The following is a 16,328-nucleotide window of genomic DNA, read 5'->3' as shown; positions in this document are numbered from 1 at the left end:
CAAAACTTCAGGGTGGAATGGGCTTCCCTGACCCTGCCTTGTATTATACTGCTGTTCACATGACCAGAGTGGTTGACTGGTGTAGGCACAAAGACTGAAAACTTTGGATCACTTTGGAGCAAAAGGCAGCTTGTATGCCACTTCCGGGTTTACCCTGGCCAGGGAAACATGTCACTCATTTAACTACGCATCCCCTTATTGGACCCATGCTTGCCAAAATGAATAGATTATTTTTACGATCTTCACTGCAAAGCTTTCCCTCCCCAATGACCCCAATAGTGAGCCCACCCAGGGTTCACCCCTGCCCTCAGTGATCTTATCTTCATATCACAATCTTCACAAGGGCTCCTGTGTGCCTCCCAATTGCTCCGATCCCATCACTGGATTCTGTCTGCCAACTTACTGTCCGGCCAAGCTCCTCTCAGATTGGAATATCTGAAGAGGCCTCCAGTGGTCCACTTTCTGAGATCTTTGCCTTGGCCCATGCCCTTCACACGGACTTTACACTCTTTTGAGTTGCTCTGCTTAGGCAAGGGACGGATTTGTCATTTCCTTTCTACTTTATATAAAGTCTTGCTGGCTCTTCATGCCACATCTGATCTACTACTCTATCTAGAGAATGGGAGAGAGACTTAAAAGTCACTTTTTCCGCTTCCCAAAAGGAACGTATATTTTTCTTCACATAAGTCTTCCCTTTGCAGCAGATATCAAGAGATTACTTATAAAATACTTGCACGTTGCTACAGAACCCCGTCTGTTCTAGCCAAATTTTTCCTACAACAATCGAGATGCTGGCCCATTTTCTGGGACTGCCCCAAGCTGCAACTCTTCTGGCAAGCAGTACCTCAACTTATCTACAAATTCACAGATGTTTCTCTGCAGGATGCTACAAGCACAGTTCTACCTGAAAAGTTACTAAACCCAGGACCCTGCATTCACTATACCTGGTCTCCCACAGTACACACAACATGGAAGTGCAATTATTTTAGTAAAAACTGCTAAATACATTTTCTCATCAGCAGTATACAGAAGTCTTGTGACTTCAGCAGAGCACTGGTTAAAGCTTGTAGGAGGATTTTTTTTTTCTTTCTGCTCTAGGAGGAAGAAAAACTCTGACCCTCTGTCTGGACAGTGCTGATTGGCCCTGTGCTGATCACATGCACTCTCCCAAGGAAAAAAAAAACACCTCTCTAGCAATACACACTAAACTGAGCATGTCCATGTGGCTATGGGTTCAGTCTGTCTTATCAGGAGATAAGACGTGGACATTTGAACCAGAGGTGGGCCAAAAAAACAAGATCTAATGGCCTTTTTCCACAATGCAGAGCATTAACCCCTTAGGTTCCACAGGGAGTATAACAAGCATACTTTACTGCATATACAGACTGATTTTACTGTTGTGGGTTCAGTAACGCTTTAATTTGACCCCTTTATCCAGAAAACCGTATCATAAATCTCTCCCAAACTCTTCCTTAATGCAGTGTGTGCCTGTATCCCTTGTATGTGGACACAGTCCGCTCCAGCAGTGGTCCAGTTTCCTGGCAAGAGTTGATCATGGTGAGCAATTAGAAAACCTGACTTCCGCTCTCCGAGGCAAATCTGAGGAACATAAGACCAGATGGTTTTATTAGAACCTGTTTCGCTTCTACTATGAGTTCCTCCAATACTCATAACCTCTGTGCCACATAGGTGGCAAATTGTGCCTAAATGGTATGTTATTGCCCACACGGTGATGACCCCCTCACACCCTTTTCCTTTTTTCCTTATATATATATATATATATATATATATATATATATATATATATATATATATATATATATATATATATATATATATATATATACACACAAACCATTTTTTTTGGGTGTGCACAAAAGCCAGCTGGACCCCCTGCATTCGACTTCCCTCCAAGACTGCTAATCCCTTTTGGGAGATAGTGAGCCTCGTAAACCCCGATTTTATATAGTTCCGGCGGGCTCTATTGTTTTTCCTCTGCATTACCTTGACTACTGGTTGATTGTGAAAAGTTTTTGGATTCCGTTAATAACGGATCTATATTTTGCTTACTTATCGATCATCTTTCTGATTGGAGTGTATTTGCTTCCTGAACATATTACCTGTACCATCATTGGTTGCATGTATAGTAATAGCAACTTATAGTAATTGTTGCATACCTATATTAAAAAACAAAAAAATCTTTGGAGAGTCAATGGCTGTAGGTATCTGACTTTAGCAAAACTATATAAGGCTCTTGTGGTTGCAGAATTATGAATTTGTTTCAAAACCATTTGTATTTTAGATCCCAGTGGGCAGGTTCATCGAGGGATAATAAACTCAAAAGGGAACCCAAGTTACAAGTACTTCTACAGCACTGCAGAGCAAGGTATGTAGGATGGCTAATGAAAGCTTGAGGGAAAAAAAATCTACCTGTGACATATTGGCCTAGTTTGTGCAGGTTATTTCAGAAGTCCAACGTCCTTACAATTCAGTTTGAAGACTTTACTAAATTTGAAATCCGCACTGAAAGTAGAAAATCATTTACAATTGCTGTAGGTTCTGTTGCTGAACAGGTAGGTTTTTTTGGAACATTTAAGCTTTGTGTTCTATGAAAAGTACCAGAAAGTCTCACTGCCTCTCCCCCTGAGGTCCATATCCAGGCTTGACAAATTTGATTTGAATCCAGGAGCTGGCTTAGAAAGGTTAGGAGCCAGTTTTGAAAAGCTTTATTTTCAGTGACAAAACCCCCTCTTATGTAGCCCTGATGTGTATCTTTACAGATGCACGACACAGGGTACTCACCTCTGAATCGGAGCGAGTGAGCTCTTATAATGGCAAATACCATGAATACATTCTCTCCAGTTTCTATGGTGCCCAGCTCAGTGCCATGACAACAGGGTAAATGGCACATCTGCAACTTTTGAATCCAGGAGAGGTGATGCTGTGGCACTCCAGCAGCTGATGCCAACTCTATCTGTCTGAAGCTCTGTTTTTAATGTAGCACACATGCTGTGCACCATCTATCCCAGTGCCATGATGTTGCGCTCATCACCATGGCAACAGGGAAGACGTATGACCTATATAACATTACACCCCCTTTCTGTTTAGACATATTCTAATCCCCCTACATACCACAGACCCTCATTGGGCATAGACATATGACAACCTATATACCACAGCCTCCCCATCCTGTGTATCCATATGACCACCTATATACCACAGCACGCCCATCCTCCTGTATAGACATATCCCCCCCCCCCCCCCAACATATAGTCAGGTCCATAAATATTGGGACATCGACACAATTCTAACATTTTTGGCTCTATACACCACCACAATGGATTTGAAATGAAACGAACAAGATGTGCTTTAACTGCAGACTTGTCAGCTTTAACCGTTTCAATACCGTGCAATTTTACACCTTCCTGCCCAGGCCATTTTTCAGGTTTCAGCGCTCTCACACTTTGAATGACAATTGCGCAGTCATACAACATTGTACCCAAACTAAAATTTTATCATTTTCTTCACACAACTAGAGCTTTCTTTTGGTGGTATTTAATCACCGCTGGGGTTTTTATTTTTTGCTAAATTAACAAAAAAAGACCAAAAATTTTGAAAAAAAAACACATTTTTCTTTGTTTCTGTTATAAAAGTTTACAAATAAATAATTGTTCTTCATAAATTTAGGACGAGATGTATTCTGCTACATGTCTTTGGTGAAAATAACCCAAATTAGGATGTATTATTTAGTTTGTAGGAAAGTTATAGAGTTCACAAACTATGGTATAGATCTGAATATTGATCAATCCTGAAGTACTGACAGCCAATCTAATTTCTTGAGGTCCAAGAATGTCAGAATAGTACAGATATCCCCAAATGACCCCTTTTTGCTGAGTAGACAGTCGGACGTACTTCATAAGAGGCATGGCGAGTTTTTTGAAGTTGTATTTTTTTGTCATAATTTTTCCGAAAATGAAAAAATGAAAAATATTATTTTCACTATTTTTTTTTTTACATACTGTCACCAGTGCAGTACAGCGTCATCATATAACTGGCATGGCGGTGAACAGGGACACTGACTGGTGACAGTATGAAAAAAAAAAAAAATTATATTTTTTTTTAATTTTTTTTTATTTTTTTATTATATTTAATTTTTTATTACATTTTTTTTTATTTTTTTTAAGATTTTTTTTCATATTTTACTATGACCAAAATAGTACAATGTTACCATAGTAACATTGTACTACTTTGGGGAAGTGATCAGTATTTTTTTTTTTTTTTTTTTTTTTACACAATTTGCTTATAGCAAAGAATTACTTTGCTATAAGCAAGCATTTAGCTGAATGAAATCGATTCATTCAGCTTTTTTTTTTTTTTTTTTTTTTTTTTGTGCTTAGCTGTGATTTGGTCACAGCTAATCACATGACATGTGCATGTGATTAGCTATGACCATTCACAGCTAGGCACTAGTATACAATGGATGGCATCATGAATGAAGCCATCCATTGTATACAACTGTCATGTGACCTGCTGTGATTGGTCGCGGCAGGTCACATGGTACCGGCAACGGGAGCCGGTACTCGGATCTGTCATCGGCCGTGTCCGAGGTGCACGGGCGGTGACAGATCCCGCTGCTGCGCCGCTCTGCAATAGCGCAAACGGCGCATGTGCGGGAGCACGCCAAATGGCGTGGACCCGGAAAGCTGCAGCGCTTTTCAAGCCGCCAAACGGCTATTGGCCGGGCGGCTAATGGTTAATTTGAGGGTATTTACATCCAAATCAGGTGAATGGTGTAGGAATTACAACAGTTTGCATATGTGCCTCCCACTTATTAAGGGACCAAAAGTAATGGGACAATTGGCTTCTCAGCCGTTCCATGGCCAGGTGTGTGTTATTTCCTCATTATCCCAATTACAATGAGCAGATAAAAGGTCCAGAGTTCATTTCAAGTGTGCTATTTGCATTTGGAATCTGTTGCTGTCAACTCTCAAGATGAGATCCAAAGAGCTGTCACTATCAGTGAAGCAAGCCATCATTAGGCTGAAAAAACAAAACAAACCCATCAGAGAGATAGCAAAAACATTAGGCATAGCCAAAACAACTGTTTGGAACATTCTTAAAAAGAAGGAACACACCGGTGGGCTCAGCAACACCAAAAGACCCAGAAGACCACGGAAAACAACTGTGGTGGATGACCGAAGAATTCTTTCCCTGGTGAAGAAAACACCCTTCACAACAGTTGGCCAGATCAAGAACACTCTCCAGGAGGTAGGTGTATGTGTGTCAAAGTCAATAATCAAGAGAAGACTTCACCAGAGTGAATACAGAAGGTTCACCACAAGATGTAAACCATTGGTGAGCCTCAAAAACAGGAAGGCCAGATTAGAGTTTGCCAAACAACATCTAAAAAAGCCTTCAAAGTTCTGGAACAACATCCTATGGACAGATGAGACCAAGATCAACTTGTACCAGAGTGATGGGAAGAGAAGAGTATGGAGAAGGAAAGAAACTGCTCATGATCCCAAGCATACCACCTCATCAGTGAAGCATGGTGGTGGTAGTGTCATGGCGTGGGCATGTATGGCTGCCAATGGAACTGCTTCTCTTGTATTTATTGATGATGTGACTGCTGACAAAAGCAGCAGGATGAATTCTGAAGTGTTTCGGGCAATATTATCTGCTCATATTCAGCCAAATGCTTCAGAACTCATTGGACGCCACTTCACAGTGCAGATGGACAATGACCCAAAGCATACTGCAAAAGCAACCAAAGAGTTTTTTAAGGGAAAGAAGTGGAATGTTATGCAATGGCCAAGTCAATCACCTGACCTGAATCCGATTGAGCATGCATTTCACTTGCTGAAGACAAAACTGAAGGGAAAATGCCCCAAGAACAAGCAGGAACTGAAGACCGTTACAGTAGAGGCCTGGCAGAGCATCACCAGGGATGAAACCCAGCGTCTGGTGATGTCTATGCGTTCCACACTTCAGGCTGTAATTGACTGCAAAGGATTTCAACCAAGTATTAAAAAGTGAAAGTTTGATTTATGATTATTATTCTGTCCCATTACTTTTGATTCCTTAATAAGTGGGAGGCACATATGCAAACTGTTGTAATGCCTACACCGTTCACCTGATTTGGATGTAAATACCCTCAAATTAAAGCTGACAGTCTGCAGTTAAAGCACATCTTGTTCGTTTCATTTCAAATCCATTGTGGTGGTGTATAGAGCCAAAAATGTTAGAATTGTGTCGATGTCCCAATATTTATGGACCTGACTGTACCACAACCTACACATCCTGAACAGACTTATGACTCCCTATTGACCACATCTCCACCATTTTGTATAGCCTTATGACCCCCCCCCCCCCCCCCAATATCTTGTATAGAAGTGTGGCCTCCTACATACCACATCCACAATGGACTTATTATGCCCCTCTGTATAGTACGGCCCCCATTCTGCAGAGATTAGTAGGTCCATATATATGCTATGCCATGGATGGAAGGAATTTGAAGGTGCTCTGTTTAGCCCCATTAATGAGGGTGATCCCTAGAATTGACCATGCTGATGTGACACATATCACATGGACTGACATGAGGACAATCTGGGGGTGTTGTGTATTTTCAATGACTGGCAAAGTTTTCTGTCATAATGGTGAAGATGAAGGCTCTGATGTGACAGAGAGGACGGCTGGGTCTCCTTTGTGCTCCCCAGCAGTCAATGTGGTGCGGTTGTGACAACCCATGCTAGGAGTAAACCGGGGGGAGGGGGGTTGCTCACCTGAGGGGTCTCAGCCGGTTCTTCTTTTTGTTGTCCACCACGTCGGGTACACAGTCTGCTCTATCCAGTCGATGTGTGCAGCCCACAGCTCCAGCTGGTGGAGAACCTGGAGACAAGCCAGGTCTCCTTCTTGCCAGGCTGGTGACAAATACACTTCTGGTCGGCCTTGCACTCGCACAGTTGCTCCAGGTGGATGCTGCAGACTGGGTGTCAGCCGAAGTGTGTGCTACCAGTCTTCTGGATGTGCAGGAGTGCTTCAGGTCATCCCCATTAATGTTAAAGTCCTTCTTCCTTAGCAGCTCCTTGGCGCTGCCAGACTCTCATTCACTTCCCATCACGGATGCGAACATCCTGGTGTGAGCTCAGTGTTGGAATTTTTGGACATGCTGCCCTGCCAATGGCCAGTCCAGGCCTGTTCTGTGGGATCTGTGATTGTGCTGTGAATGGCTTTTGTACTTTTGTCAGCAGCACCCCACCTGGTGCCAACAGTGAATGGGCTGACCAAAGCCCAGGCGCCAGAACGCAATTTCTAGTCACCATGGTGACCTGGCGCCTGGGATTTGTCGAACCCTGGTATGTATTATGGCGTACTGCTTTTTTCACTACCTATTTTCAGCTTCCTATGCCGTGTCCGTTCACATGTTAAGATGACTGTTATTTTGCTTGGTACACAAGACATAGACTGGTTTCTCATCCCACAGAATTTTTGAACAGTTATGTGCAGCGAGCCCTTGAAGTGTATTTTTCTTAACACTGTAAAACCCAATAAACTTTTGAAATAAAAAATGGCTGAAAGTATAATCAGGCTATAGGGAGGTGGACAGAAAGTAACAAAGAGCATTCCAATGAAACCATTTGAAACACAATAGATCCTTCTTGAGACCAAAGGTATCTTCATGTCTCTACTTCATCACAATTCTTAAGTGTTTTATTCCTATTATAAGATAGTGGGCAGGGCTATGCAAATCATCCCTTTATGCCCCTGACCCAAATGTGCATCCAGTACTGCTGGTTTGTAGCATGTATACAGCCTGATGTTATAATGCCATTTATTGCAAATGGCATACAGCTGTTGCAGGCTTGTTGGCCATCACCAGTGCAGTTCATGAAAACAATGGCTTCCATTGACTAGGGATTGCAAAGTAGAATGAAACAGCTTTTCGGTTCCCTTTTGGCACCATAACCTACCTATTTAACTAGTGTGAAGCTTAGTAGACCTTTTCTTAAAACAAATTGTACCTGCCACTCAAGGAAGGTCTCTGCATACAAATATGTAGATACTTATGTGTCTGGAGCTTGTTTATAAGAGTAAGTAACAAACCTTTTGTATGTTTTCCCCACAGTGGTTGAAGCAATGAAGGAAGCTCAGGAAAAGCTCACAGGAAAATTTACCAAGAAACATGTTGAAGATGAGTTATAACCTCTGTATTTCATGCATAGAGCAGTTCTCCTGCTTACCCCAAATTTTGTACGCCCCAGGGGATGTAACCTTTATTCACATTATTGGACCTGCAGTGCTGGTGCCCCCGTCTGTCCAGTCACTGAGAATGGATTGGGACACCTGTTGTGGACAGCCCCATCACCATTCACCCAGTGTTACTTTACTCTGTATTTGCAGAACACTGTCAAAATGTACTTTTTTTTTCCCAAGTACAGTAAGTTAGTTTTGGTACAGATAAATTTAGATAGGTGTGCAATTTTAAAAATGGTTCAAAGATGCACCAACTACCAATTAGAAATCTGTTTTCTGCAAATAAACAAGAGTGGGGAAGGGCAAATTTAAATATGATTTGTGATATTTTTTTTTTCTTTAGTAGTTACAGCACACCTATTCTTTGCACTGTTGGCCAAAAAGCCTACATTAATACTTTTTTTTTTTTTTTTTTTTTTTTTCCCCATGCCACCTCTATACTGTGGTTTGAGACATATACTGTATATAATTTTTTTTTTTTTTAGTAGCATTTAACTTATCAGTTCACTAGCTGTTGACTAGTGTGTACAAAGTGACATGAAGCACAAACATTTTGTTGTGCGGTTAATTCATACAGAACTGATGTTTCAGTTTTTGGGTGGTCACTGGTGGTGTCATAACCTGTTTCTTGTAAGAAAAATATGTTGCTGCCGCTTCTTAAAATGCAAGTTGCGTGACTTCAATAAATCTCAATCACAGACCTAGAAAACACTTATTTCAGGTTACCATTTCAAATTGTTGAAGCCAAAGCATCCTTATAACAATCAGGGAATTAGAGTTGTCAGGAGAGGTCCCCAATAGCAAACTACATACTGTATGTCTAGCTTTAAGTTTTCTTTGAAACGAACACTTTTTTAAGTTTTCTGAAGCACTTTCTTCCTGTTCCCTGTAGGTGGCACCATTTTTTTTTTTTTTTTTTTTTTTTTTTTTTTTTTTTATTGCTGGGAACTAATGCAGCTGTTGGCAGCTTAAAAATGAGAGAACATAATAAGTGCAACATACAAAAAAATTGTTACTTGTTCATCCATTTTGATATTTTGGTTTAAATTGTTTAAATTGTTCATACGATCTGTCATAATTTACAAACCGTGGCTACTCCATTCTCTTTCAGGATCTGGTAGTGGTGGGAGCCCAAAAGTTATCTGAGCAATAATTCTCACTTGCATATTGAAATATTTTTATGTACAGACACAAATTTCTGCGGTATTTATTCCTAAATAAACCGCTTCCTGACATTTTTAAGGTGAGCAAATAGTTCTGTGCCGTTAAGATCAATTCACTTGGTACAAGTATTGTAAACTTTTGAATGCCTTCATATTGATTCCAATAAGTATTTTTTACCTTTTATAAAATTCTATATATTTTTCTTGTAATAATTAAAAAAAAAATGCCAAGGATTACAAAAACTAAAAAAATCAATCTGGTCCAGATTATAGAATGCATTAACCTCTTGAAGCAAGATATCAGAAAATAGACTTTCATTGTTTGGACTGCTGTGAAGAATTGGAAGTTGATATATCAGTGCTACAGTGGGAAACTAGACTTTGCACATCATCAGTCTGTGCTTTGTATGGCCTTATTAAATAACCCTGGTAATGCACTGCATGGAGGGTATTGTAGTCCTGGATGTTTATTGCATGTCCATCATCTACGTGGCTAAATTGTGATCAGTGGCCATGCATTGCTGCCCTTGTGCTTAGAAAGTATAACAAATTGCTAAACTATTGTTTGCAACTGACCTATGTACATCAATTCCAGCTGGATTAAATCTTTCTGTATTCCTAAATCCTCAGGTTCCTTTAATTTCTTTTCCATCATCTGTAATAGTCATGTATTTTACTGCTGCACTAATCCTGTGGTATGTATGCTGTTGTAAGTGATCTTTAATGTTTACATATATAATTTTGGTGTTTTTATTGCATGTCATATTTTTATCGGTGATGGTAGTGCTCCAAAGCAGAATCGCTACATTCACATGTACCACCATTTGCATCCCATGTAAGAATTATTAATGTGCTCTGTAGAATGCAGTTTGCCTTTCACTGAAAAGCTATTGCAGACCGAATACATCCAAGAACAGCCTTCTGTGCCATTACAATGGAGGGACCCTTTATATAATTTTCAATTCTTAGGAAATCCCTGATAAAAAAAAATTTTATTTTGTGGTCAGTGAAAAAAATGCCCACTTTTACATTTGCTACCTTGATGTGGGGTGCTAAATCTGCCATGGCAAACCATCCTAGCCTCTAGAGGATACCTAGGGGTCCATTGAACCCTGATTGAGAGACAGCCATACATACTGTGGCTTTCCTTGTAATAGGTGTAGAGTACTGCTGTCAAACTGGTGGCCCTCCAGCTGTTGCCAAACTACAAGTCCCATGAGGCATTGCAAGATTGACATTTACAAGCATGACTCCCAAAGACAGAGGCATGATGGGACTTGTAGTTTAGCAACAGCTGTAGGGCCGCCAGTTTGACACCCCTAGAGTATCTTCCCTTTGCTGAGCCACATCTTACCTCATGCTTGTGTGAAGGAAATCTAAATACCAGAGCAGTATATCAGACCATGTTTCAGGCATTATTATATTGTTTCCTTTCTTTTGTAAATCCTTCATAATGGCTACCTTTGTTTTATTGCAGGTTAGATGTCAACCTCTGATTGCAAAGGGCAATAACACCTAAGCATGCATTGTTATGATTATGATGCAATCTTTTCTATCCTTTTCAGAGGATTCCCTGATTACAGGCAATAATCATAACCTAATAGAAACACATTGTAGCTATGGCAGCTAAGTGAGTTTACATTTTTCCCATGGAAGTGATTGCAGGCTCAGAGCTGTCATTCCTTAGACACTGTAGTCTTGGAAGTAGCTAATCGGGCACCATATACAGTGATACCGCGATTTACAAACGCCTTGGTTAACGTAGTTTTCGGTTTACGAATTAAAATCCATTGAAAATAATGCCTCGGTTTACAACATTTTTTCGCAATACAAAGCAAGTTTCCCAGGATGCATTGCGCCTGGGAGGTTTATAGTGCCACCCCCGTGCATGCTTGAGTCTGTGTGGGTAGCACGTGGCATTGAGTGTGGTGGTGTTTTTCAGTGCATTCCTTTGGGAAACCGTGTTTCAGTTTACAGATTTTTCGCAGTACGAAACATCCCAGAGAACGCATTAAATACGTAAACTGAGGTACCACTGTATGTCCATAGACCCACAGAGTGCTGCTGGGCCCTGCTCCCTTCTCACTGGCTGTGGTTGACAGGAGTGGAAGCCAATGGCTCCCACTGCTGTCTCTGAGCCAATGAGGGAAAGAGGCTCTGCTCTTGTGCACAGCGCTGGCTTGGAATTGGGCTCAGGTAAGTATAAGCGCGCGGGCGGGGTGGAGCTGAAGGTTATTTTTTTTTCACCTACATGTACTAAGGTAAAAAAACGCAGAGCACAGGTGCAGTCTTGGGCTCCTGAAGACTCTCAGGATAGCTGTCTGCCCATCTCTTTGATCCCCCAAGACCTTCTGCTCTCTAGTTCCTGTATCTCCTCCCTTGCTCTTCTCCAGGACTTCTCCTATGGAACTCCGTACCCCAATCTGTTCGGCTATCTCCTAATCTGTCCACCTTTTTAGATGATCCCTGAAAACCTTTCTTTTTAAAGAAGCCTATCCTGCTTCTACTTAGTAAGCTGCCTTTTATTTCCCCAATCAGCTCACCTCCCACAGCTATTACCTTTTGTATCACTCAACCCTTCCTCCTAGATTGTAAGATCTAACGAGCAGGACCCTCTGTTTCCTCTTGTACCAAATTGTATTGTAACTAATGCCTACCTTCATTTTGTAAAGCGCTGCGCAAACTGTTGGTGCTATATAAATCCTGTATAACTCGTACGGGCAAGCAGTTCCCTGAGAGCAGGAAGATCAATGGACTACAAGCATGCTCACCGACACCCTTGTAGTTCATTGAGAACTACAATCCAGCAGCCGCAATGGCTGATGGTACTTGTGGGCATTCATTCATAGTTTCCTGTGAAATGACACAGCCATGTGGGCAGAGCCCAGCATGGCTGCAGTATTTTCAAAAGGTGACAGTGGGTGCAGGGAGACCATCCCCCGATTGCTGTCACAGGGATGGGGGTGACTGGGGGAAGAGACTGCAGATGCTGGAACATGTTACATGGATGGAACATGTAACATGTAACAGGTGAACTTATCCTTTAAGGTAAACTATAAGATCTGGTCATCTCCTGTTCTAACTGTAACATGGAAAAGTCTGTTCCCCCATCCACATCCTAGGATTTTTGAGGACAGATCTTCCATTACAGAATACACCTACTAATGAAATTTGGTATTGTAGATTGACCTCAAAGTGACCCTGAGTGTCATGAGTACATCAGCTGGTATTGCTGTCCTCCATTTTAAAAATGGTAGTTGCTTCGCTATTCCTGATTTGAAAACTTTTGAGTCACAGACCTGAAATAAGCATTTTTATGGACAGTCCTTGTCTCTATACTTGTTTGGGTTAGCTTTACTGACCATACAGAGACCTAAGCATCAGCCTAGACAGCCAGGCAACTGGCATTCAGCAATGGCTGCATGTTTAATCATTCATGGCAGAATTATTATATGAAGACCGTGTACTCTGCCCGTTCAGAATAACAGGTTTGATCAAGAGCAAGGAGGATAAAGAGCATGTACTTGCCTTCATAGACTTATCCACCTCCATGTTTGCCCACCTGAGCAAAGTCTGGTATTCTCCAATTAGGGACATGACTCTCTCCACACAATATTGCACTTGTCTAAGCAACCAGTTGTCATACATTGGACCAGAGTGATGGGCCCTTGGCATGGTGTATGCCTAATAGAGTATTTATTTGTTTTAAGTGACGCAATTATTCGACTCTGGCAAAGTAAAAAATGTAATGTTATGGGTTTTTTTTAAATTCAAAATAAAAGAAAAATTGTATAGTTTTCTCTGTGGTCAAAATGATACCAGGCCTATTTTTGTATCCTGTTCAGTTATGCAACAAAAAGGGTTCCTGGCTGTGAGAAAACTTGCCTTTTTGGGAAAAAAATAGAACTCTGGACTTTCTCCAGAATCCCTGTGTTTTTTGATTAGTTCATTAATCATGAAGTCGTCTCCATTTTTTGGGGAGGATCACTGTTCAGGCAGAGCTACTGATTGGTCAGCTCTTCCTGAATATCAGTTCCAATACAAAGTCCCATAAAAAGAAACCATATGATTAATGCTGTGCTGACCCCCATTGGTCATGAGACAATGTACTGGACCATGTTTTACTAGAGAATGTAAGCCACTAAAATAGCTTTTTTGCATATAGGTTTACTTTCAATCATAATTTACTGCTGTAATTTTGGCTTTGGAACTTACCACTGCAAATAAGAGTAGAGTTGGACTTCTGCTTTGTGTTAGGATCCTATAGGAAGTAGGGTTCCTCCATGCAGCTGCACAGGAAGGTTTTATTGAAACTGGGGATCTCTCTTCTTCTTACTCAAGGGAAATTTGTACTGTTGAGCCTGTCCATTCTGTTTTGATTATACACTGAAATGTTGTAATGATGAATTTTTACTTCAGAATGCTTATAACTTCAAATACAAAAGAGAAATTTAAACCACACGTGTGGAATATGATGGCCTTTTTGACAAATATGAAACGGGTTAACTGGGCATTGAAATGTGTTCCTGTTTATGCGTGATCTTGCATGTTTGTCTCCGTTTTATTGCCTTGCCTTTCTGTTTTGTAACAAGAAAAAAAAAATAAATTTTTATTAAAGAAATGTACATGTCTTTGTTGTTCAAACTGTATAACAGATGGCTTACGGATGTCCTGAGAGCTGCAGAGGCAAGGGGAAGCCACTTCCCTGGTATGAGGTAATTTCCCTTTCACTGACTTACTATGTCTTGTCTACTTGGTGTGGTTTTGATTAGTCATCTTGGAGCCTCCAGCAAGAAGAACAGTACCGTAATGACATCAATACCAAATCTCCTGAGACTAGAAAGTCAGATGCAGCGGTTCCTTACATCTTACACTGCAGATTTACAGCTGTAGTCCTGGAGTGCCTGAGCACACTCAAATACCAGGAAGTGCTCTGATACTTTTCAGGAGGAATTCAAAACCAAAGTTATAGTTTTCAAGGAATTTTTTTTGGCACACATCATTTTTAAATGTTCCCTAAAACAAAATTATTTTTTTTTTTTTTTTGCATTTAGGGACACGTTACAGTGCTTTTTACCTTTTTTATTGCATTCTCTTCATGAAGGTAAAAAACCTGTATGTAGCTCCCCCTCTGTCCCCCCTTAGACTTCCCGGAGCCTGATCTTGAGCCAGCACTGTGCCCAAGAGCACTGGCTCTCTCCTCACTGGACAGAGAGGAAGCAGCAGGAGCCATTGGTCACAGTGGAACGCCATCAAATCTTGACCGAGGTTAGTCTCGTGGGAGACCTGCAGGATCTTGCGATAGGTATCCTAGCCGCCGTAAATTCAAAAGGGAGAAACTTTTTGGTGTGCTTTGCATTCCTTCCAATTTGCGTTCCAACAAAGCCTGCTGAGGAGATTTAACCAAGTTCACTTGAGTGAGTGGATAGATAAGATTATATACCCTAATCCAAACCTTCAGACAGGACCACCAAGTATGAATCCCAGTACCCTCCTGTCCACATCCTCTAAAATATTGGGGTGAAGCTCCTGGCACATTCCTTGACACTCGCACTGCTATCATATAGCACCTAATAAGTACTTTATAATTAGCCTCTATAAGGAAGATGTTTATAATAGATTGTGAACCATATTGCGCAAGCTTACACCAGTCCTCCGCTTCTAACTTTCTGTCAGGGCAGGAGCTGTGGAATGGACAGGCAGGCCTAATGGCAGGGTCACGCACCGACTGACGACAACCACCACCCACAGACTGGAGTCCCTCAGGGCGCAGAGTCCAAGCCCCAGGCTGCCCTTCACCAGGGCCCCTGATGGTGGGGGTGGACTTGACAAAGCCAGGGACTAGGTCGCGGCCCCCGAGAAACCCCAGCTGCGGTAATGGCCGCCGCCAATGGCGTATAGCTGATAGGAACCAGATAAGAAGGATCGCATAGTCGGACAGGCCGGGTCGATAACAGCGGGACAGACAGTACAGAACGGTAGACAAGAATACACAGGTCACAAGCTGGGTCAGCAACGGGTGGTCAGATAAAGGAATAAGGCTGAGAATAGTCTTAGACAAAGCCGAGTCAGTTTCCAGGAGAGCCACGAGAGTAGAACAAGAGCTTGCAACAACACTAACAAACAGGACACGAATGCAAAGAGCAAGTGCAGACAACAGGCTTAAATGTGATCAACTACACCCCTCTGGGGGATGGATCGCAGAGGCCTGAAAGCATAAAAGGCTCCCACCATCCTTTGCAGAAACCCAAGATGGATGCCAGCACATGGAGCAGCATAACCTCTGGGAAAAGGTAGGGCCTTGACACTTCCTTGCACATCTTGCTCCCACTTGTCCATATAGAACAACTTCATAGGGTTAAGTGTTAAAGGCTGTAGAGCCTAGATATGTGACCAGTGTGTTTGTCAAAGTTCTGGCAAAGATGTTCCTCAGGGTGTAAGCAGTCAGATCTGACTTGCTTTTCAAAGCTTGTAAGTAATGAGACAGTTGGGCATACCTAAACAATTCAGTGTCCAGGAGTTTATATCTATCCTTCAGACAAGATTGTGACATAATACCGTTAAGATCACATAAATCCGCTATTTGGAGCAGGCCTTTTTTTCGTCCACCATGTGAAGGTATTTGGGTGGAGACCTGGGGTGAATGATTCCCAAAAAGAGGAGCTGGGGGGGAGAAATTAAAGCCATACCTGGCTGAAAGTCTGTCCCATAAGTTGAAAGAATGATAATATAAGACTAATGGTCTATCTTTTGGACGTAACCATAAACCACGGAAGAGAAGATTCCTCCAGCAACATCCATTGAGGACATCTGTGTTTAGTGTGGAATTGGGTTAGCTGTGCCAATTGCGCAGCCTGGTAGTATTTGATTAGATCAGGCATCCCCAAGCCCCCCTCCTGCTTGAGTGTACAA

At 41.7% G+C, this 16,328-nt stretch overlaps 1 protein-coding gene across 1 annotated transcript in view; it reads left to right on the top strand.

The window, feature by feature from the left end:
* TXNDC12 (thioredoxin domain containing 12) overlaps positions 1 to 14,037 on the top strand; it is a 30,102-nt gene extending 16,065 nt beyond the window's left edge. Inside the window, exons 6-7 of the mRNA XM_089684482.1 lie at positions 2,303 to 2,386; positions 8,126 to 14,037. Of these exons, the coding sequence (XP_089540608.1) occupies positions 2,303 to 2,386; positions 8,126 to 8,202 (161 nt within the window). The 3' untranslated portion in view covers positions 8,203 to 14,037. The remainder of the gene's footprint in view (positions 1 to 2,302; positions 2,387 to 8,125) is intronic.
* Positions 14,038 to 16,328: the final 2,291 nt, after the last annotated feature.

This window comes from Staurois parvus, unplaced genomic scaffold, assembly GCF_062004578.1.
Source record: "Staurois parvus isolate SC_StPar_1 unplaced genomic scaffold, SC_StPar_1.0 ptg000347l, whole genome shotgun sequence".
Classification (NCBI taxonomy): Eukaryota; Metazoa; Chordata; class Amphibia; order Anura; family Ranidae; genus Staurois; species Staurois parvus.
The sequence above is the reverse complement of the archived record's forward strand: the minus strand, read 5'-3'. Positions and strand labels throughout refer to the sequence as shown.